Genomic DNA, 23496 nt, shown 5'->3' with positions numbered 1-23496 from the left:
TAGCCTACTGGGGAAAAGCTAGAAATGCTCTTGATGGCAGCACTGAAATAAAGAATGGTATACAAAGTATTCTTTAACATCAAGCTGTAAATAAAACAACTAAAGATTTTAGAAGTATATAAAAAACAAGTAAATCCTGAACACTAGGCTATATCAGCCTTTTAACCAAAAAAAAAAAAAAAAAAAAAAAAAAAAAAAAATCAGTTACATTCCGTTTGTTAGTAGTATTAATTCTGAGTAGTTTACTAAATTCCTATCTAATATAGCGGTATATTTTGGTTACAACAAAAAAGTATTTGTACTCTAATCACAAAATGTGTATACTGAACTATCTGCATTGAACAGTGTGCACAGTATTTAAGCAAAACAAAAAGCTTTAAAAGTTACAAAGCAAAATTTTACAGGACGTTTATCGTTCTCTCTGTGTGTGCGTGTGTGTGTTTTATAAAGTTCTAAAAATATATATGTCCGTCTATCACATGTTTGAGAACAATAAGGATAGCAGCGGAATGGACACAGGGCAGGATCTCGAGATGTTTACATTTGACACGACGACATCTTAAAAATGTGGCGCGCATTTGTCAGACGCCGAAATCGTACGGGGTTGTGTAATAGGCTACATTATGTTTCCATGATAACGTGGAAAAACTACTGAAAAGAAGCACAGTGGAACGCAAGAAGGCGTTTAGTGTGAACCGTCTCGAACAGACGTTTGTTTTGTCAGATGTCATTAGATAGTTAATGTGATGAACTGCACCTGTGCTAGTTTGTTAGGACACCTGTGTGAACTTTGTACATGCGCTAACAATATCCCTTGAGGTCACTGCAAAAGTCATTGGAAAAATGGCGCAGAAAAGCTACGTAAGTTCAGAGAATGTTTGATGTTTTAAACCAACTAATGCAATGATATTCATAAATTTTAAGCATGATTTGTGTGTCTGAAACTGTTTTTGGAGCCACTTCATGACATCAAGACACTAGGCTAGACAACTTTTGTGTGTGTGTGTGTGTGCTGGTAAAGTAAGAGAATTATCACTTGAAATTAAATCCAAGCAGTTTCATTGTTCCCTTATGTGGTTGTGTTATTGAATATGTTTACATTCCCAAGAGGAGATGTTTAAAAGAGCAACGCAATATGACATATCGTTTTGTTATTGTGCTCTGTAAATAGTTTGTAATCTGCTCATCAGCAGTAAAGGCTCTGACTTAACGCTCAGCCTTAATTTCATGATGAAGTATCCTATATTTACTCCTCTCAGTCAGGCACAGGTGTCTTCCCGCGGTAAGGACAGAAAAGTCTAGATGGCAGACTGGGTGATGACACAGCGAAGAGAGTCACTGGTGGATGATTTTAGCTATCAAACCGCTAAGACTTCTTGGAAAAGAAGATTAATCGTAAAGGGTGCAAGGTTTGGATCTGAAAGAGGTGGGGAGAGAGTTTAAACCCTCAGTTTCTGAATCTACCCTGTGACCTCACGAGAGGTGTGGCATTCTGGCATCATCTTTCCTTCATTCACTCACTCTCCTAACCCCACTTGCATGCTTAAAAGGGACGCAGAGACGAGCACTGGCTTCCAATCGTGGCTGAGTGAGCCATTCGTCCAGGATAGGAGAGACCGAGCTGATTATTCTTTTCTTACTGTAGATCTCTCGCCAAAAAAGAGGAGACTTTACTGAGGAAGCAAGTTCAACTTTGAGGAACAAAACGAGACAGATATGCCACAGAACGTGGTGCTGGACGGGCCAGCCCCTTGGGGATTTCGGCTGTCAGGAGGCAAAGATTTTAACCAGCCGCTGACCATAAGTCGGGTAAGCGAAAGCCTTTGGCTAAAGTCTGCTGCTTCACACATTCCACTCAGAGATAATGATGCTTTTGATGTGCTGGGTAACACCGCCCTGGGCATGAGAAACCAGTGGGTGGATAAAAAAAAAAAAAAAAACGCATTCCCAGGACCTCACTTTAGACATACAGTCAGAAAGATTTCAGAGAAATATTTTTAGAGCCACAACTTCTGTGGTTGTAATGTAATCATTTCCCAATAGAGACTTTCTATGTTAGTTATAATGACCCAGTTTTTATCTTCTTGTCATTCTGATTTACTCTAGTAGTGCATTTTAGAAAATTAATACTTTTATTCAAGCAAGGATGTATTATAGTTATCAAGTGAACATTTTAAGAATAATAAAAAAAAGGAGATATTTTTGAGTATCAAATCAGCATACAGGAATTTCTCCTCTTCTGACAGTGAAGACTGGATTAATGATGCTGAAAATCCTGATTTACCATCACAGGAATACACTACTTTTTAAAATATACTGAAATAGAAATCGGTTTTCAAATTATATTTCAGAATATTACAGCTTTTATTGTATATTCGATCAAGCAAATGTAGCCTTGGTAAGCATAAGATACTTCTTTCAAAACGTCAAGGATATTACTGCATTACAGCTGTACCTAAAAGTGTATATTACATGAAGTGTCAGGCATTTTCTCTTCCAGTAACTAACATGTTAACAAAAAGTCACACACACACACAGAGGTTAGTCTGATGCCTGGCTCCAGAGGGGATCTCTACACCTGTTGTCTGAATGAATCGCAAAGCTCTTAGTCCAAAAGTATTTTAAACAGCCGATGAAGTCTGAACATTTGTGGTAACACAAGAGGTCAAAGGTTAACTGGGCGCTCTGTAACATGTGTGAGATGAATTGGACCATCTCTAATTTAAGCAGTTATTCCAGCACAATCTCAGACCTCATATCCACTCAGGTTGTTCATAAATGTATAAAACGGTCTAATCCTTCCTTCTAGATCACCTGAAGGTGATGAAAGTGCCCCATTTCATAGATAAAGTTATTCTGAACTGAATAAAAAGGCAGATTGGCATGCTAGATTTATGCTCAGCAACTGCACCGTTTGTATTTTGGTGAAGGCTAAGAAGGCCCAAAGGCTCCACCTGACTAAAACTATTTCACTTATATGGAAAGACCCTACAAACTGCCTGTCCAACTTCTTCTGTGTCTTTATAAGAACACTGTTGGGAGATTGACTGTAGGAAATTCTATGTATTGCACCTACAGAACAGCTACATAATGACTTCTGTATCTCATCAGGCTTGTGTCTGAACAGCTTTTCACAGGAAGCGATGCATTCTGCTGCGTGGAATGTAGCGGAATGATTAGTAGCTCAGACTCATCAACAGCACTCTTTGATAGTGACATTCAAGTACATTCTTAGTGAAAAGTTCTGACATTTGCCATAAATTGTGGAAAATAAAAACGTAGCGGAGAACGGACAGGTCGTCGTAAAAATGAAACTTCCCATACACCCTGATTGGAACCAGAACAGTGGGAGAAAAAAAAATGTGGTGCTACCATAGTAAAGTGATTTATACCATGGTATTTCAATGTATTTCAAAGGATATCATGGTATTGCCAATAGACATGTCTGAAAAGTATATATTTGTTGGTGCAGCACAGGATTTGGTCACAATAGGGAAACAAACTTCCAGGTGGACTAGACGTGAAGGCTCAGCTGAGCAGAATGATGTCATTTTTAAAAAATAAACCAACCAGGTTTATTTAACATTCCTAGCTAATGACTTCCCTGCGGTATCCAAGTTAAATCCATTGGATTTGATTTCAAACAAAAACAATAAAACCCACTCAAACATAATTTAAATGGATTAGAATGACCATGTTTCTTATTTTGGTGTTTGCCATAGCCAGATCCTGAAAGCTAAATATATTGCATCTTTAAGCAGAGAAATACTGATGACTAATACAGAATGCTTGCGGTTTCTTTGTAAAACCACTGTCTGTAATCATACACATATTGATGCCAGCAAGGTGGCTCTTTTCTCATACTATGAGCCCTGATGTTCTTATTCCAGTAACATTAGCCTCCATTGATGTGGGCATGCCAGCACAGATGGGGCACAGCACAGACCGTCTAAATTATACTGTTGAATTAAAAATGTAAATGACTGTTATATTTCTAAATCCAGTCATTGAGCAGAAAGCTTTACCAAATCATTTATTACAGGGATGGTCGATTTAGCCTGGTTTAGTGCTTTTTGCTGAAAGGAATGATAGGGATAGTTAATGGTTGAGCATTTAGCCACTTCTCCCAAAAATGAGAATTCTGTCGTCATTTCCTCACCCTTATGTCGGTTTTCGTGTAGGTGCACTCACCCTACATGCCTAACAATTCACATTTACTCACCCTTGTGTTGTTCCAAATCTGTCTGATTTTTCTTTCTTGTGTTTAACAAAAAAGAAGATACTTTGAAAATAAAGGTTAAAAAAGCAAAGAGTTCTTTCTCTTCTTAGGAGTGTGTATTAAAAGCCTGTGAGGTCTAATGTTGTTTTGGACCCCATTGACTTTCACTGTATGGAGAAAACCATTAAAACTTTCTTCAGAATATACATTTTCCCCTTCCACAGAAGAAAGGAAACCATACATGTTTGGAATGACACAAGGGTGAATGAATCTTAACCTAGGTTAAACATCCTTTAATTTATTCTGTCTGATGTTGCTCCAAACATAATGTCTAATGTTCAGCGTGCCCTTACATGTTTCTCTTTTGGGTTTGTGTGTCACCTTGGGGATTTTTCTGCATAGGTACTACAAAGCTTACAAAAACCAAATTGTTATATTCATGTGTCTGTTTATACTAGTCACTCTCAGTTCATAGCTCCCTTTGTTTCCATCTATTAAACAGAGCGCCTTTGTTGTTGAGCCAAACACATCTCTCATTTCCTTAAGTCGTGTCAAGGGAAAAATCTCATTTATATACTGTCCATTCTGAGACATTTGGATGCTTCTTTCTTTGCAGTAACCCTTGATTTCTGCAGACATCCTCATAATGCATGTCTACAGGGCAAATCAATAGTTTTTGTTTGTTGACTTAAATATGGACTAGGAATAAGATGTATATTGTGATATAATTTCCCTAGATGATATGGGAGGACAAAGGTAATTGTTTTGTCATGTACACAAAGCAAAAAGAAAAGCTACAGGAAATGAGATATTACAGCGTGACTGTTATTTGACAGGAAACAGAGCTGCTAGCTTCATCAGTCAATAAATTATGCGTTAGGAATAAAACATCACCAATCTTAATGACATCAAACACTGACGATGGAAAACTAAAACCCTCTGGTCTTAAATAGCTGTTGAGACGTGACCTGGTATAAATCTTCTCTTCTCTAGAGGCAGACTTAACTAAGAAGGTCAGCGATGTTGGGATATACAGTATCAGAGCAGCTGAGTCAGGAGACCGGTAGAACGAGGCCTGCACACAGGATGAGGTGATGAGATAAATGACCAGGGGGATGAGGAGAATTCCTAAGAAAATGAGCATGCCACTGATGAGAGGAATAAGGGATGATGTCAGACTCCATTAATGAAAGAGAGGTTGATGGGGAGAGAAACACCGGCCGGCAGGGTGGATGCCACAGCAGTCAGATCATCAACCGCCAATAGGCCTGACTGCTCCCCTGGAGGGTGATACCCGGCCTTGACTGACACATCCATGGCTGGCTATTTTTAGTTCACTTCTAAACCACAGTGGGTCAACAGATTGTTTCTACCCCTGTCACTTTCCGTTTATGTCTAAACTACTCTATAGTTTGCTGCAAACTTGTAGTGACTTTTAATGAAGGCTTCTAAGAAACCAATTCTTTTCATTCAAAACTTTGTTAGAGGCTAAAGCATATTTAGCACTTATATCCAAAGAGACTTGGATCACCCTTTGAACAACTTTTAACATGAGTGCTGAAAAAAAAGAAAAAAAACATGGAAAAGCAGCACGGTAAAATTCAAAGTAAAGGAGTACAGAGAGTAATTTGGAGGAGTAATTTCAAGTAAAATGGTTTCTGTTTGAACAGTCTGTAAGTGTCATTAGATGGTACAAGAAAGGTTTTCTTTGTATTTATGTTGGGTTATTATGGTTTTGAACATTTTTATGTGTTAAGGTTTCTTTTATTTAAGAAAAGCTTCAAGACTCTAAAACATGTAGTAAAACCATGATTTAAAAAAAGAAAGACATATATTTACAGCTTAAATACATCTGAATGTACAAAAAGTATTTAAATAGTTTTTTTTTTTTATTCATATACTATTATAATAGTAAATTGTTTAAATTAGCTTTTATTTTATATTCTCAGTTGTAATTTTTTAGAATTAGTATTTATGCGCTTTTGTCATTTCTGTTTACTTTAAACAAATCTTTATTCAGTTAGTATTAGTAATTTTAGTACTTCAGCTTAAACTTTTTATTTCAGTAAGTTGCCGTTTAGATTTTTTTCATTTATTTTAATTTTTTATATATATTTTAGTATTTTACCTTTATTTCAAATACCATATACAGAGGGGGAAAAAAAAGGATTTTTATTACCGAAATGACAAACATCATTCGAGTCATTGTGTGCGCATGCCTTTGTTATGCATATATAAAGAAATTAATAGATGTGACAAAAAAGCATCAAGTCTGGTTCTTGTTTTCAGGTGACACCAGGCAGCAAGGCATCTCGGGTCAACTTGTGTCCAGGAGACATCATCCTGGCTATCCAGGGAGCGTCCACTGATGGTATGACTCACGCTGAAGCTCAGAACAAGATCAAAGACTCCACCAATCAGCTTTTCCTCAAGATAGAGAGGTACCATGAGCTTTTCTCATTAAAGGATAGTGTTACAAACAGCCTTAAGCATCTTTCAACAACTTAATATCAGGTTCTCTCACCTCCTTTTAAAGTTGCAGCCAGAGGGAGGACCGTAAGATGGAGCTCCAAAAGAATTTGTCTTTACCGCTTGCTATGAAAGTGTCTATCAATACCCACAGAGCCTTATTTACGACTATGATGAATGTGTCTTTTCTCTGTGATTAATTTTCACCCATAAACCATCTGGCGTGTACATGCCAGGCTGTTGAAGTTGCTTCACTATCCAGAAGCGGTCATGGCCCTGGTGCACAGTAATGACCCATTCCCCCACCCCCCAGTGCTCTTTGATCTTTTTTTATGATTTCATAGGAGGCGAGGACTTTGTGTCTAACTGTGTGCATTAAATGTGTTGCAGGCCAGAAACAAAGATGTGGTCACCTCAGGTTATAGAAGAGGGGAAAGTGAACCCATTCAAAATCAATTTGGAGGCAGAGAAGCAAGTAAGTGTGTAATGGAAAAGAAAAACAAATGCACCATTCTTTATAAAAAAATTTTTATCTGCTTATAAAATGCAGCAAGATATTTTTATTTTTTTTAAGAAACACTAGAGTGCATGAGGCATGTTAAAGGGATAAATATACAAATATACACCCATAAATAGAAATCCTCTCATCATTTACTCATCCTCATGGAACACAAACAGATATTTTTAGAAAAACACTCCATCTCTTAAAAAAACTCCTAAATCTCCTAAAATCCATTTCTAACAAAATGATAGGTGTGTATGAGAAAAATACGAATGTGAAGCTCTTACATCATTCTAATATAATTTAATACAGCCATACATCAATAATAGAATATTCATACTAATATTGATGTAAGCGCATTGTGAAACTGGTGTGAGAAGTGACTGTCCTTCTGTATCACTTTCTTGTAGGTTTCACAATGCATTTACATCACACATCACAACAAGATGATTCCTGTGCCATGCATGAACTCATCAACCTGTGCATGATAGTCGGCTGGAAGCAATGGTTTATATCTTACAAAGTTTAAAATATTGGTATTCTTCTCACCTTCCATATTGCTTCATAAAATATTAATTCATTGTATGGATTACCATTGTGTTCATTTTGAGTGCTTTTTAAAGGGTCATCCCAACTGCCAGAATTATATAGTATTGACTGATGGATTATTTTTCTAACAAAAAAATTGAGTTTGTGTTTCACAGAAGAAAATAAGTCATATACACCATGTGAGGGTGAATAAATGATGATTTGCATTTTTGTGTATCCTTTCATAAACTGTGCTAAGCTGTTATTTTTTGTTTGCTTCGTCTTGTACAAGAAAGGTTCACCTAGAAATGGAAGTTTCCTAAATCCTCTGCAGTGAATGGGTGCCATCAGAATTAGAGTTCAAACGGCTGATAAAAAATAAAAATAGATAGCCCCCCCGGAACCAATATTATGAAAAAATAACTTGTATTTAAGTTGGAAGCAATGGTTTATTGTTAAAAATGTTAATTGACTGGAGTCATGTGGATTATTGTGTTGTTGTTATTAGCTGTTTGAACTCCCATTCTGACGGCACCCATTCACTGCAAAGGATCCATTGTTGAGCAAAATTTAAATGAGTGTATTAGGGATATAAAGGACATATCAGAATGTGGTGTTTGTGTGGGGCTTTGAGTATGTAGTATGTAGTGTGTCCATCTGTCCTACACATGCAGGAGTATAAACCTATTGGCACAGGTCATAACAGAAGAGCACAGCCCTTTGTGGCTGCCGCCAGTTTGGATGACAAAACACAGGTGGTGAGCTCCACCTACAACACTCCCATAGGCCTCTACTCTTCAGATAACATCCAGGACGCCCTGCAAGGACAGATCCGGGGTCTGGTGCATGAAAAGCCTGAGGGGTGAGTGCCAACATGGATCACCCCAACCCTATGGACTAAGACACTTCTCTCTGCTTGCTGTAGACCGGCTGCCTGCTCACCACTAACACACTCTGATCCTCCAGAAGTCCACACAAGTCTTCCTGCAGCCCAAATATAAGCATTTGGATAGAGTATTAAGATGCAAAGAAGTTAATTGGCTTCTGTTAGAGATAAGAAAGGGCAACACCTTATCTAATACTTTCATACTAGTATATTATAGCAGAACAAATGTTCACATGTGGGCCTGCAGAGTTGGATCTTGGAGGACTTCTGTTCCTTTATCTTTCACCTCTAACTGTCTATTCACATCTTCGCTCTTATGTCTTCCAGGACATTGATTACTTCGAACACAAGTTTAATGTCAGACCAAAGCCCTTCATATCGGCAAGCCAAAAGAGGTCATTAGACAAAAGCACCCTGCATGTAGTCAAATATGATCATTTGATAACAGCAGAATTTGTACGTTTTTACAGCTACGAAGCTGCAGCATAGTGTGTATATATATACACTGAACCTCTATGTACATCTCTAACTATACCTCTTCCATTCTTTTCTGTCGTTTGTCCTTTTCTGTGTCCTCTGTGTGGCCCTATTGATTTGATCGCTTCCTGGTTTGGTCCACCTGGTTATTATACACTGACCTTACACAACTCCAGTGATACTACATCCCAGATGCTGAAGGGGAATGTAGCTCAGATGCCTGGCACCCCGCCGGCTGGGTCCAAGGCAGCTCTTTCTGCACAGTATAACTCCCCCATTGCATTATACTCAGCAGACAATGTCTCAAATACAGTGCAGCAGGCTCAGATGTCCACTGTAGTCAGGCAGGCATCACCCAGGTAACCAGAGCTTTGTTTACGCCACCTTAGCTCTACTAGCTGGTGCTACTTCAGTAAGCATAGCTGAATAATGACCGGATAGATTGAAGACACAGGGTTCCTACAGAAAACTTCAGAATATGCTGGGGGAAAAAAAGGAAAATACTGCAAATGTGCACTCTAAAAATAAAGGTTCTTTAATGGCATCTGTGGTTTCAGATCCAGACCTTTAACATCCATGGAAACTTTCCATGGGAAAAGGGTTCTTTGGATTTTGAAAATGTTTCTCACACTAAGAATTTTTATTTTATTTTACTAACTGTTCACTGAAAGGCTCACTGGGAACCCCAAATGGTTCTTGTAAGGTATCACAGTGAACCTCTTTTTGGAACCTTTCTTTTAAAGATTGAAGGCCTAAAAAAACATTGAAATTACAGTAATTAAATATTAGTAATGGAAATTTTTACATAAGGATTATTGGTTCTGGTCAATATGCAAAGAAACTAAAATAAACATGACAAAAAGTGTATGGTGCAAAGCATAAATGCTATGTTTAATGTAAACAAGGGTAATCAATTTAATGTTAAATTAAATAAACGCAACAAACATTGGTTTATATGAGACTAGTTTCAAAACTTATGACCATGTAAAGCCAGAAAACACAAACTAAATAGAAATTCCTTGATATAGAACAGTAGCTCCACTGCTAAATTATGATTTAGACAGCTTTACAATTCAAACAACATCAACTGTTTTAATCATTTTTTTAACTGAATCCAGGACATTCTTTTATACCAATGAAAGTTCTGAACAGTTTAGTTAGACAGCATCTAATATTCATAATGTGTCCTCCTGAGCACTGCCAAACTTTTATATAACACATTGTGGGCTTCTGGCTTTATTTTTTTTTCAGCCCTAAACCCCTGACGTCCCTTGAAGACTCTCATGTGTACCGTATGCTCCAGGACAACCAAGAGCAGCCACATGAACCACGTCAGTCTGGATCATTTAAGGCCCTGCAAGACTATGTGGAGAGTGATGGTGAGCTGCCTTTATCTGCTATTTGAAGCAATTCTGACTTCACAAGATAGAAACTACAGCTTGCTGAACTGATAAAGATGTCAAAGTTTAAATGTCAGCAGATAATCCGGTGAATTACAGCTGCACTTGTAGAGTAATAGTCTTGTGGGCTCAGTTTGACTTGAGATGCCTTCACTATTCTCAACAATCCTGCTGATGACGTCAGTCCGAGCCCGCTGTTTCTCTTAATAATCTGGATTCAGTATGAGGAAGAATTTCACATTGCCGAAGTGTTTCTGAGACTCTTTATTCCTCTGACAGGCACAAGGCCCATGGTGACTAGAAGTGTAAAAGCCCCAGTGACAAAACCCCAAGCCGCCACATCCTCACTCCAGAAGCTGCCTCTCTGTGATAAATGTGGCACTGGCATTGTGTGAGTACGGCATTCAGCGCAAGACCATACACATGGTGTCTTCTTTGAGAATATAGTACCAATTTTCATGAAAATGATCCTACATTGAATAGTATTCATGCATTTTAACAAATTGATTAAATCAAAGTTTTTCTACAATTTGGCTCACAGTGGACCGGTGGTGAAAGCTCGGGACAAGTACCGCCATCCAGCCTGTTTTGTGTGCTCAGACTGCGGCTTGAACTTGAAGCAGAAGGGCTACTTTTTTGTGGAGGGACAGATGTACTGTGAAGCCCATGCTCGAATGCGAATGACCCCACCTGAGGGACATGATCTACTTACTGTATATCCTACTGCTTAGAGGGATGGACAGTCGAAATTAGACGACTGGTATTGTTTGCAATTATTCCTTCTTGATGTTCTGCTATTCATTTCTTAGTCCGATCATTATTTTAGTGATCAGATCATTTCTACATTACTGTTTACACCTGGTATTAACATGGCATTGCTTCACTGTGTTTCGGGAAGCATTCAGGATGGACTGAATTTAAAAGCAGTTTGTGTTCAAGTTTTTCTGCCTTCCTTTGCATTGTTCACTGATACAATTCCTAAACATGTAAGACCCCACAAAGCATTTTGAGCACTGACAACTTGTGATCTGATCACAGTTAATGCTAGGTGTAAATGGGATCTATACTCTCAAAACTAAATTTCTTAAGGCCTTAATCTAGTTCTTTTTTGAAAAGATGTTAATTAACTTTCCCATTTCTCACATATTAGGCTTCTGTGTAGAGCAAATACTGAAATTAAACAAACTAATGCCTTTAAGTTTCAGTTATTCTCAAAATATGAAAGTAGGATAAATTAGCTTTTAATACAGGCTTAAATATCTCATCATCTAGATACAAAGTATTTGGTAATCTGTTTCCCAGTACATATTTTTTATTATGTGTGTGTGTGTGTGTGTATATATATATACATAACAGTCATAATTTGCTCAGCTATCCCTTTAAGGCCATGCACCTTTTATAACAGAAGACGAAAGGTTTATTATATGACTACATTGTAAATTATAACACATTTGAAATTATTTGACTAATGCTGCAAAAACTTGTGAAATTTAAGAGCTTGCTGAATTGGCCACTACCTTGCTGGTTAAATACATAATGTGTTTTTAATGTTTAATAACTTGTGATTTTAGACAAAAGTGCCTCAGTGTACTACTGACAAAATGCTACACAGTGGTTAAACATGACTTGTACAATTAAACATCTCTAGCTCTTTTAGTTAACTTGAGCATAACATGAGGTCTTTTTGAGTTTATCTTTATCAGTTAAGAGAATGATGTAAATACAATTCAAAGTTGTAGCTTTTGAATCTAGAGACCAATATAGGACATTCATTAAATACCCTGAAGACATCACACGTTCTTAATATGCCATCACAGAGGGGATTTGGTTGTAGTTTGTGGAGTTCACAGCTCTGTAAAATAAAGTCATTCACATTACCGTGAGTCTGAAGTGTCTTATTCTGTGGAACGTAGTCAGCAACTGATATTAGTGATTATTATGATAAGCATTAAGCGTTTTGTGTGTGATAGATATGAGTGTCTTGGTGCTAGTTCCTGGAGCTCAGCTTACTTAGTGACATTGAGGCTGATGATGCTCTTGACAGGTGTGCTCTTTTGGGCCAGGGGAGGGATGAAATATTTGTACTTCCTTATTCTTCACTGCTGATTTGGTCTTTTTGGTACCATAGGGTTCTGCAGAGTAGGTAGGGTAGGACTGAAACGTTCCTGCTTTCATACCTCCAGTCTGCAAAAATAAATACACCACATAAATAATCAGCCACAAAATGTTCCAAGATGGCAACTATTCTCATACGCATTTCCTGAACATTTTTACACTGTGTTTGATCTACTTTACGTACCTTTTTACTGGGCGAACTTGGTTTGAAGGGCACCGTAATGGGTTTTTTCTCCTCTGTCTTCTTTGGAGGTGGTAGGGGTTTGTCAAATTTGTAAGGATTGCTGTCAAAGCATTCAGCTGGATGAAGGTTCAAACGAAACGCTCCCCCTTTTAGCATGGATTTGTGTGCCGTGATCTCACGCTGGTAAACAAATTATCTCTCTCGTTAGAGAAAGAGAACACAGTCATCTGCTTGCATAGAATTATACTGTCAGGTACTCAGAGGACGCCTTATCTTAATTAAAACAAGGACCCGGGAGTCTGATTAAAATTCCCATTTAGGTAGACCTAAAAATACCTTTAGCATTTCCTTGGCTCTGTCATAGGGGTCTGAGGAATGGGACACCATCTTGGAGAGGGTGACGTCAGGGAAGCTATTAGAGCGCAAGGACAAATCAATACATCTGACAGCAAAACCACAGAAACTGGCACATCAGAGGATAAAGTAATTTGCTTACCCGTAACCACTTCCCTTCTTGGGCGGATTGGTGTAGAAGTTTTTTCCAGGTGATTTGTTTAGTTTCCTTGGATTCTGTAGAGCACTCATTGCTTGAACGGGGCCTCCAAATGTCCCATAATAGCTGCCCACTCCACATCTACAAATCCGAGAAAACCATTGAGCAACTGTAAGAACATTTTCGGGAATAACTGGAAATACTAAGCTGCATGGCAGTTTTTTTTCTTCTGGTATGAATAGGGAAAAGAAGAAGAATAAACAACAACAACAAAAAAAACAGACGTCTACCTAGTTCTGTGACTAGCAGCCTTAATGGCTCACTCAGGCTATTATTCCTCTCAGATGCACATGAAAAACAGACTGTTTGCATTTGCTGCTTTGAAACAACATGGTTAAATCCTTTTCTTCTAAAAATTAAGGACTATATCTTGTTTTCAGGTGAACAAACATAATTAAAAAGCCCAAACCATGTTTCTTTCTCTACAAAAAACTGTTTCTGGAGGTTTTTTTTATGTCTTCAGATTTTAATAGACCATGCCAACCAATGCCTACCTCTCACACTAATGAAATATCACTGAACCAAATACATCTCAGGCGCAACTTTGTTCTCCTTGGTGTAAAGACTGAATTTAGCTCTCTGGATCAAATCTGCACCAGTACACCAGTCAATAAACCTATTAAAAATTAAAGGGATAGTTCACCCCAAAATTAAAATTCTATCATTCAAACCTGTATGATTTTTTTTCTCTCCTTTTGTTGAAAATAAAGATATTTTCAGAAATATCTCCATGCAATAGGAGTCAACATTCCTCAAAATGTTTTCCTTTTGCTCCGTAGAAGATAGTGATACAGGTTTAAAATAAAATGAAGGTGTGAATGATAGAAGTTTTTCATTTTGGGATGCACTATCACTTTAAGAATTTGGCCATTGACACAACATCAACAATAACAACATTATTACTACGAGGACTACTACTATTTTAGTCTTGTCTTTAAACAATTATTCATCACATAAAAAAAAAAAAAAAATACATAAATAAATAAATACAAATTTGCAGTCTGCCACAGAAAATAGGGACTCACGTTTTTTTCTCTCCGTTACTGGGAAGAAAGGCTTTGCCTATGTTCTTTTTTGGTCTGTTGTATCCTGTACTGTCTTTCTATTTTGACAGGGTCTGTGAGCGCCTCTCTCTCAAAGATCCTCTTAAACTGCGCGTCGAAGTATCCCGCCGGGAGCGCGCTCTTTGATTTAGCTCCTCCTGGCAGCATCTGTTTGTTCTTGTATGCGGCGTCATTAAATGGGCCTTTTTAGTGACAAACAAAGTGCATGAGACAGATTTCAAATATTTAGCAAAAATTATTAACTTTTTTATTTTCTATATTATGCAGGAGGCGGGGCTAGTTGTCACATTAACCCATGTAGCCTGTGTTGTTGGCTACTAATGTTTATCCAGTTACACAAATGCTTATCGTCTCTAGGACAATAGTCTAGACAGGACAAGTTATTAAAGCCAAGACTTTTAGTGCATTTAAACTGACTTCAGGAATATTCGCTGGTGTAAAAATGTGACAAGTAGCAACAAGCCTCCACAATGAATAACAACCTTTTAAAAACTGGCGAAGTGAACCTGTTACAGCCGTTACAATAACTGAGGCTAAAACTTACTTTGTGGCGCCAAATTCATTAGTTAAATAAATAAATAAACCCATACTGAATTACTGATTGAGAACTTCAGCTATTTTCATTAAATACCTTGTTTATGATTTTTCTATAATTAAACTTTGACGTTACCGAGGACTAAGTTTTGACGCACTCCATCAAACAAACTCAGCAGTGCACCAGCCACTGTAATTCATACTATTAAAGTTTAATGTTGGTTACACTTACGGTATATAAAAGGTGTGTATTTGTCCCCTATTGAGATGTATCCCATCTCTTTAAAGATGCCAATCCGCTCCATGTCAGATTTCCCTTCTGGAGGCATTTTCTAAAGTGTTATATACAGAACTTTAGGACAACAAACAGACAGAGAGATGTGAATGTGGATATGAATGGACCTATGCAGATCACCAAGCGATAGTTCCTTAAAGCAACTCAATAGGCTATACACAGCCTATGCATTACGTATTATTGCACTAATAAATACAGGTCGATACATACCTGGAATTATGTAATATCCTGTGTTAAACTGGCAGTAGCCTAATGGAAATAACTCCACTGCTGTGGTGTTCGTGTAGGTTGTGTACGTTGTCATGGAGTCCAGCAGGTCAGTTACTCAGTAAAATGGACTGTCAGAGTCGTTCATGAGGGTAACACATTTCACAACACAAACATTTAACAAATGACATTAAAAACCAATCGTTTTGGATAAATACTATCGTATTTATTTTTCCACCAGCATAATCAAAACCAGTGACGCAAACAAGGAGGAATTATGGGTATTGCAGTAAAATGACAACTCCACACAACAGTTATTGACACGTTTTGAATCCTATTTATGGAAACCGAACAACTTTATATGAATAAACGTACTTTAAATTATCACAATTTGCATTTCTATGAACATATAAAAACGTTACAGGCTACTGCACAAAACCATTTAGACTGCAACTGCAGTTTATCAGTCAAGGAAACTCCATCGTTTTCAAGTCATCCATAGTGATGACAACAACCTGCAACAAAAGCAAAGCATTTAAAGCAATACCTAAAATCTGGTAAACAATAAAGCTGTTAAGTGTATTAATGTATGTAAACATTTCAATATTTTTATGTATTTTTATTTTATGTTATTGTTTTCATTGTAATTTTGTATTTCTTTTTCTTTGTGTTCAGCCCCCGTCTACTGTAAAATGTTTAATTTGAGTGATTCAATAAAGGGTCAAACATAATGTAATTACACCACTGATTGTACATTTATAAGAACACGAACTTAAATGTATAGCTCACGTTTTCGTGACAGGGGTCTTCATAGTCACAGATGTCTTTTGGAAAGGCTGCTCGGACCATCTCTTTGAGCTCAGCTGGGTACACATACGTGCATTTGTCACGCGTGCTGCAGCCGATCCTGTTCCGCTGTCAACATTTGCGTTGAGATCACCCAAAATAAAGTAAAAAAATATATATAATAAAATACAAAGTGATGCTTACTAACTGACGCTGGATTAAACGATAAACTTTTCTTCGTTTGATCCGGTCTGTCGTCTTCAGCCTGGAGGCCGCGTGGAGCAACGGCCCCACCCAGAGGGGCACACTGGACACGAAGAGCTAATATTAGTCATCCTCACTACGAAAAATGTTAATGTTACGGTACTGTAAATATAATATCTAAATCAGACATCCACTCGAGCAAGACGTTGAATTCACGAAAAGTCGACTTCACATACACGTGTTATGGGATTCAAACACTGATTTAACTATTTATTTAGAAACATCGCAGTATATTACCCGAATGATTGACAGAGATCAATGTAAGTGTCCATTAATTACCACCATATCAACATTTCGCTTTTCGCAGGTGTTGTTGCTGCCTTAGGGTGAAGCCGATGCGCACGTGCAATTAAAAGAAAAGAGGAAACCCATCGGAAACAATGTAACTGATTGGTTATTGGTTCTGAAGGAGCGGCAACCTCCCGCTCTCTCTCGTGAAGCCAACAGGAAGTGACTAAAACTGTAATTCATCGACTAACTGCAAAAGGGGACTCAGTCCCATAGACCCCTCATGTTAAAATGCCCAACTTTACAGCAGAAACAATAAAAAATAATTTATATATATATATATATATATATATATATATATATATATATATATATATATATATATATATATATATATATATATATATATATATATGTTTACAGCCTGGTTATAAAAAATATTTTGGTCTATAGAATTTGCCCTTCGTGATAACTGAGGGGTGTGCCTTTTTTTTTTATAACTCATCCATTTAAATTATATTAAACCTTAAAGTTCTGCATAATTAAGGGCATGGCCACTTGAGTGACAGGTGGATTGCAGCTGTTGACCACTGATCTATAATCGGTGATGCGTTGAACACACTGTTCTGATGACGCAAGAGTTGCAACTATGGCAGCTGAGAAGGCCATTATTTGTGTTCTTTGTGAAGAATTTTCGGAGCCATCTATTTAGCCTCACGTTCTGACTTTATTTGTAGTTCATACGGTTTTAATACCCTGTATTTTCTTTCTCATTTTTAGGAAAAGCACTTAATTACCATTGTTTATTTCCATACCAAATGTCATACACTTGCAATGAAGCTAAACATATAAACAACTACATCATTAAGTTGATATCCTATATTTTTACGATAAAACTTAACAACAAACATGTCTTATCATATCCTCAGTTGTTGCGTATACCGAGCTCCAACGAACACATTTGTACATTATTTTCCTTGAAGCCATTGTGCGAGTTCACTTTAATACCGCGTGCTTTATATACATGTTGCTGCTGATTGGACTGCAGTTCTGACACCCCCACAAAACAAGAGAAAACGCATCCCAAACCCCGTTGCACACCGGTGCATGCCGTTTCCAGGAAACATGACGTTCAACAAGGAAACCGTAGCAAAACGTTGCGCACCGTTTTGATCTTGAACGTGCCCCCAGGAGTCTACGGGTGACGTCACGGACACTACGTCCATGTTTTTATAGAGTCTATGGTTCTGAACGAAGAGGACCGTTTCATACCATTTTACATACATTTAAAGAGACAAGGACAACATTTATGTGTTTAATAATCAGACTTTATTAAAATACATGCACAAATATTATGATTATCATTAAGAGGTATAAGTGATAAAAGGTCCCTAAATTAAGATGGAATCTTCAGATTTTCAGGAGCTCTTGAGGATTGTCACTTGCCTCCTTTTTCTGACCATTCCTTGTAGCCGCCAGCATAATTACGGGCACTGAAGAGAGAGAAGGAATTATTGTTACAGCTTTAGCAAAACTGTGATTGTTTAGCATTCATGATGCTAAGTTTCTTACTTCTTGAAGCCCAGGCCTCTGGCTTTCTCTGTGGCAACAGCGCCACGTCTTCCCACCTGACAGTGGAAAACCAGTTCAGAGCTGTCCAGAGACGGCTTAACTACGCCAAACTTAGACAGAAATTCAGATGCGTCCAATGACATGTCACTTTCTACATTTTCCACTAAAAAACAAAAACAAAAAAACAACAACATCAAGTTCTCTTTTTATTAGGCCAACACATGGCCAATACAAATGTAAACAGGGAAAATAAATTGCCACCCAAACAATATGTATACCTGTTTTCATTATTACCATTTTCAACACCCTGTTTTAGAGTTTTTCCAGTGATGGAAAAACTGATTTTGTTTTGACTTTGTTTTTCATTTTAGGTCACCTACAAATCTTCTTGTGTAACATGATACAATGCAATCAGTCCATCTGTCTTACCTGGGATATGAATGGAGCCAGGAATACGCCCTCTATCTACCTCCTCTTTACTGCGGACATCCACAACAAGCCCTGAACCCTTCGCCAAGAGAGCTTTGAGATCAGCATAGGAAATCTCCTTATCTATTGCAGAGAGGAATGTGTACAATCAAGCAGTTACGCCTACATTCCTGTCACGAAATAAACGCTCAGTAATCAACGAACATAAAACAATACTAGGCTATAAAAAAATTCAAGTTTGTTAAGATATCATTTATACCTTACACGTTGAATATTTGATTATTTAAAAAAAGAAAGAAAAAATTCTATGTAAATTGTTTGGTTACTAGTTCTGTTTTATGATTTACATATTTTTTTTATGTATGCATGTCCCATATCTGTTTATATGCAAATAATGATTACATCAAAAGTGAAAATGTTGCATTCCATACACATAGCATTTCAATTACTGCAAGTCATCCTTACGTCACAAGATTCTAAGCTCTTTAAAGCGAATGAATGAAGTAATGAAAATAACGACCAGGTCAGCAGACATGCGTTATTAGAAAATGCATTAAATGGAATTATGGATACTAGCAAGTGTACAAAACGTTCAGCTTGTTAGACTGTAAGTAAAAAAAAAATGTAGAGATAATGGTAGTTTTATCACATGTGCACCGTCACCCTGACTACGACAGACAACGAAAACAACAGCTGCTCAAAGCCAACATCCGTTTCCAGTACTCAGAAACAGTGAACAGAATCTGCAGTTTCACACGTCGCTTTATTTAACTCTCTTAAAGTATGTTTCTTATTTTTAGCCGACCACAAACTTACCGCTGCTTGCCATGTTGACGTTAAGACAGTTCACCGGGTGGTTGCACCTTTACTTCCTCGTTATTCAAGTTTTTAAAAGCCATTTCATATTGGCTCTACTGTAAGCGTAGGCGTGGTCTTGTAAAAGGCACCGCCTTAAAACTTCCCAATGAAGACCTGTAGCTTCAAAATAAGACTGCTTACATTGCAAGTTGAATATTAATATGAATAGTAATATGAATAAATTGTTGTTATTATTATGAACAACAGAAAGTGTGCTTGTAACTGTCATTGTTATTATTATTATTATTATTATTATTAACTCATGGTTATAATCATCACTTCTTCATCAATTCTCGATTAAAGCAATTTACCTAGATACAGATTTTACCAAAACACATTTTACAGACTATCAGATTATTTTTACTGCTGCAAACAATAATAAAGTCATATGAAATCTCCTACAAACATTTTATGGGACTCGGGAGTAAATGTATTGATAGAATGGATTTGGATTCAATGGATTTTTGTTGCAATGTGTCTTTCCAGTAAAACAAAAAAAGATGCAAAAACAAAGTCCTCGACACGTTGAACCAGATGAGTTGGGCTTTTTGCTCCACGACTGCTTATTTACAGCACAGCAGACAAATGTGAACCAAACAAGGTATTGCAAGTACATGGCCATGTTCTTACACTCTGAATTTAACTGACACAATGATCGGAAATGTTTGCTTTTCTGCAGATCAAGAAAAAAAAAACTATAAAATTAGAGCTCTCTTTCAGAGAGAGATAATACCAATGCCTTACATAATACCTAATTGGAATAGCATTGTGGAGAATATACCTCGGGAGAAAGTATGGACCTCATAGATATATGCATTTTGAGTCAGATCGCTACTTCAGAGGGGGTTCGCGAATCATTTGAGTCACATCGCCACTTCAGAGCAGGTTCGCGAATCATTTGAGTCAGATCGCTACTTCAGAGGGGGTTCGCGAATCATTTGAGTCAGATCGCTACTTCAGAGCGGGTTTACGAATCATTTGAGTCAGATCGCTACTTCAGAGCGGGTTTACGAATCATTTGAATCATTTGAGTCAGATCGCTACTTCAGAGCGGGTTTACGAAACATTTGAATCATTTGAGTCAGATCGGGACTTCAGAGCGGGTTCGCGAATCATTTGAGTCATTTGCGTCATTTGAGTCAAATCGCGACTTTAGAGCGGGTTTGCAAATCATTTGAGTCAGATCGCTACTTCAGAGGGGGTTCGCGAATCATTTGAGTCAGATCGCCACTTCAGAGCGGGTTCGCGAATCATTTGAGTCAGATCGCTACTTCAGAGCGGGTTTACGAAACATTTGAATCATTTGAGTCAGATCGCTACTTCAGAGGGGGTTCGAGAATCATTTGAGTCAGATCGCTACTTCAGAGCGGGTTTACGAATCATTTGAATCATTTGAGTCAGATCGCTACTTCAGAGCGGGTTTACGAATCATTTGAATCATTTGAGTCAGATCGCTACTTCAGAGCGGCTTTACGAATCATTTGAATCATTTGAGTCAGATCGCGACTTCAGATCGGGTTCGCGAATCATTTGCGTCTTTGAGTCAGATCGCGACTTCAGAGCGGGTTCGCGAATCATTTGAGTCAGATCGGGACTTCAGAGCGGGTTCGCGAATCATTTGAGTCATCTGAATCATTTGCGTCATTTGAGTCAAATCGTGACTTTAGAGCGGATTTGCAAATCATATGAGTCAGATCGCGACTTCAGAGCGGGTTCGCGAATCATTTGAGTCAGATTGCAACTTCAGAGCGGGTTCTCGAATCATTTGCGTCATTTGAGTTAGATCGCGACTTCAAAGTGGGTTCCCGAATCATTTGAGTCAGATCGGGATTTAAGAGCGGGTTCGCGAATCATTTGAGTCGGATCGCGACATGTAACCTGCAGATAAATAAATACTCGTGTGTCTATTTTTGCATTGCTTTATCACAGATGATCAAGTTAGATGCTCACCTAATGTGTTGCTGGTAAGTTATGTGGTAATGTCTGTCCTATAGAGATTTTCCCATATTTGCCTGATATGAATCCCAAGCATTAGGTGTGTTATATATGTTTGTATTCTTATAATAGTTTGAAAGTGTTTTATGAAACATATAAGTGCAAATGTCGGTATTTAAATAATATAATTTTAATGAATTAATGAAAATGAATAAATAAATAAAAAATAGTATTGTTTAAAGCCATGGTTCTCAAAGTGTCAGGCCCCCTCTAGTTTTAACGCAGGTGAATCACTAAATTAAACTGATGTTAATACATTTTAACTTAATCTTTGAGTAAGTTTTTTTTTGCACATTTAAGTATGTTACAGTTAAAGTACAGTACAGTTTTGTAACTTTTGTTACATAATTACATTTAAAATTACACTTTAATTTAAACTTTTTTTTTTCATTTACCTGTGTATGTAAGCACAGTTGTAGTGTCAATGTTCAAACTGTATTTACCATGGTAAAGTGTCTGACAACAATTAATATTCTTATTAGAATAAAACTGCCTCATTTTTTAACTGTAGAGCTGTAGCTGAATAGTTTGGCTTACTACGCTGCTGAAATGTAATGTTAGTCATTATGGTGGAACTTAATATTTAATAACAAATATTTTCTGAAGTGGTACTTGCCTTGGTATAAAAAGTTTGAAAACCAATGGTTTAAAGAAATGGTATAATATGAAATCCTGCTTTTTAAGAACTTTTCAGTAAACTCTTTCTTCTTTACCTTTGTAGTGTCATCAAGGATCCAGCTTGTTCTTGAAACATTGGTAAGACATTGTTCATCTGCTACATTGCACTGTCACTTCTGGTAGAGATGCTTTGACCTTTTGTGATAGGTTTTGATTGTACTTAGTTTTATAAAAATGTACTGAATTAGATTTTACTTATTTTACTACACTGTATTGCTAGTGTTCTGATTAAAACAGTGTAACTGGGGCCTCTGAAAACACTGCTTGTGAATAATTTGTTAATATTGTACATTTTCATCTGAATACATTAAATAAGTGTTTAATGAATAGTGTTATCCACTTTGTTTCCAACCTCACTGTTACTGCACTGTAAAGTGAAAATAGTGTGCATTCAGTTTTCAGTTAAATATATTTCACAATATCAGAGTTATTGTGAAACATTGTGAACATACCTAAACTCACTGTTTAAATCTTATGTGCCCTCCAGAAGTTTGCACTCTGCAAGTGAACGACGCCTTGTGTTGCCATCCCAAAGAAGTTCAAAATCACTCTCAAGGACCTTTTCCTGGACTGTGCCCAGCTGGTGGAATGACTTCCCAATCTCTTTACTCATTTTCAAGAAACATCTTAAGACTCATCTTTTTCACGAGAACTTAACCAACTAATGCTAGCACTTTTCCTTCTTTTCTTGTCTTTCATATAAAAAAAAAAAAAAAAAAAACCTGGCTATGCGTTCTATACTAGACTAACTGAGACTTGTCACGGCACTTGTATACTGTTGTTGTTCGCTTGTACACCTGACTGCTTCTGTTCTTCTCATTTGTAAGTCGCTTTGGATAAAATCGTCTGTTAAATGTTTATACAGGACGATACAGAAAGTGCACAAGTGGGAGAGAGTGGAGGGGATGGCATCAGAAAGGACCTAGCGCTGGGACACTATCAAGGATCAACCGAAGCACAACCACACTATATGCACGAGGCTGCTGGTTCTAACATTTTAGACTGCCCTGCGGTAGAAATCTCATTCTGCATTCCCCACGGTAAAGATGACACAGTCCGGGGGGGTTCCCGTTAGAAATCAACTGGTTGAAGGTTCCCTTCTCGAACTGTGCCACACATTTTCACGGCACAAATGTACACAACTCTTGTAATGAGAGACATTACTAAAACATGTTTTTGACAGAAACTGTAGTTTTCCACCCAAATAAAAGATCCACTGGTTTCAGTCATAAAGGTACAAGGGTTTGTCTTGT

At 37.5% G+C, this 23496-nt stretch overlaps 3 protein-coding genes across 6 annotated transcripts; 1 reads left to right on the top strand and 2 right to left on the bottom strand.

Annotated features, from left to right (window-relative positions):
• The first annotated feature begins 1288 nt into the window (after positions 1-1288).
• pdlim3b (PDZ and LIM domain 3b) lies at positions 1289-12358 on the top strand. Of its 4 annotated transcripts, none has more exons than XM_026281006.1 (9): positions 1289-1426; positions 1646-1809; positions 6509-6660; positions 7079-7163; positions 8932-8999; positions 9258-9440; positions 10333-10460; positions 10761-10872; positions 11023-12358. In XM_026281006.1, the coding sequence occupies exons 2-9, from the start codon at positions 1717-1719 to the stop codon at positions 11210-11212; spliced, it is 1011 nt and encodes a 336-aa protein (XP_026136791.1). In that variant the 5' UTR covers positions 1289-1426; positions 1646-1716; the 3' UTR covers positions 11213-12358. The 4 variants fall into 4 exon arrangements, with proteins under 4 accessions (XP_026136791.1, XP_026136792.1, XP_026136790.1 ...); XM_026281007.1 differs by having other exon boundaries at positions 1289-1482; XM_026281005.1 differs by lacking the exon at positions 1289-1426 and having other exon boundaries at positions 1505-1809.
• LOC113114197 (UPF0602 protein C4orf47 homolog) lies at positions 12282-16912 on the bottom strand. Its single transcript, XM_026281010.1, is given in 13 exon segments — positions 12282-12333; positions 12492-12535; positions 12537-12665; positions 12781-12960; positions 13117-13192; positions 13277-13414; positions 14359-14408; positions 14410-14579; positions 15164-15263; positions 15437-15948; positions 16223-16340; positions 16424-16526; positions 16721-16912. Coding segments are annotated over 9 exon segments (936 nt in total). The 5' UTR covers positions 15261-15263; positions 15437-15948; positions 16223-16340; positions 16424-16526; positions 16721-16912.
• Positions 16913-18017: 1105 nt separating this feature from the next.
• Positions 18018-19640, bottom strand: tstd1 (thiosulfate sulfurtransferase like domain containing 1). The gene is made up of 4 exons (XM_026281433.1): positions 19529-19640; positions 18713-18835; positions 18284-18446; positions 18018-18204 (listed from the first exon to the last, which is right to left on the bottom strand). The coding sequence occupies exons 1-4, from the start codon at positions 19539-19541 to the stop codon at positions 18150-18152; spliced, it is 354 nt and encodes a 117-aa protein (XP_026137218.1). The 5' UTR covers positions 19542-19640; the 3' UTR covers positions 18018-18149.
• Between the last annotated feature and the right edge of the window lie 3856 nt (positions 19641-23496).

The sequence above is a fragment of the Carassius auratus genome, chromosome 14 (genome assembly GCF_003368295.1).
Source record: "Carassius auratus strain Wakin chromosome 14, ASM336829v1, whole genome shotgun sequence".
Taxonomy (NCBI): domain Eukaryota; kingdom Metazoa; phylum Chordata; class Actinopteri; order Cypriniformes; family Cyprinidae; genus Carassius; species Carassius auratus.
This window is presented reverse-complemented; position numbering and strand designations above follow the sequence as displayed.

Coding starts and splice junctions, on each gene's coding strand:
- pdlim3b (XM_026281006.1), top strand. CDS start 1,717: ATGCCACAGAACGTGGTGCTGGACGGGCCAGCCCCTTGGGGATTTCGG. Junction 7,164..8,931: donor ATTTGGAGGCAGAGAAGCAA/GTAAGTGTGTAA, acceptor TATGTCTTCCAG/GACATTGATTACTTCGAACA. Junction 10,873..11,022: donor AAATGTGGCACTGGCATTGT/GTGAGTACGGCA, acceptor TTTGGCTCACAG/TGGACCGGTGGTGAAAGCTC.
- tstd1 (XM_026281433.1), bottom strand. Junction 18,447..18,712: donor TGGCTCCATTCATATCCCAG/GTAAGACAGATG, acceptor TTTGTTTTTTAG/TGGAAAATGTAGAAAGTGAC. Junction 18,205..18,283: donor AGAGGCCTGGGCTTCAAGAA/GTAAGAAACTTA, acceptor CTCTCTCTTCAG/TGCCCGTAATTATGCTGGCG.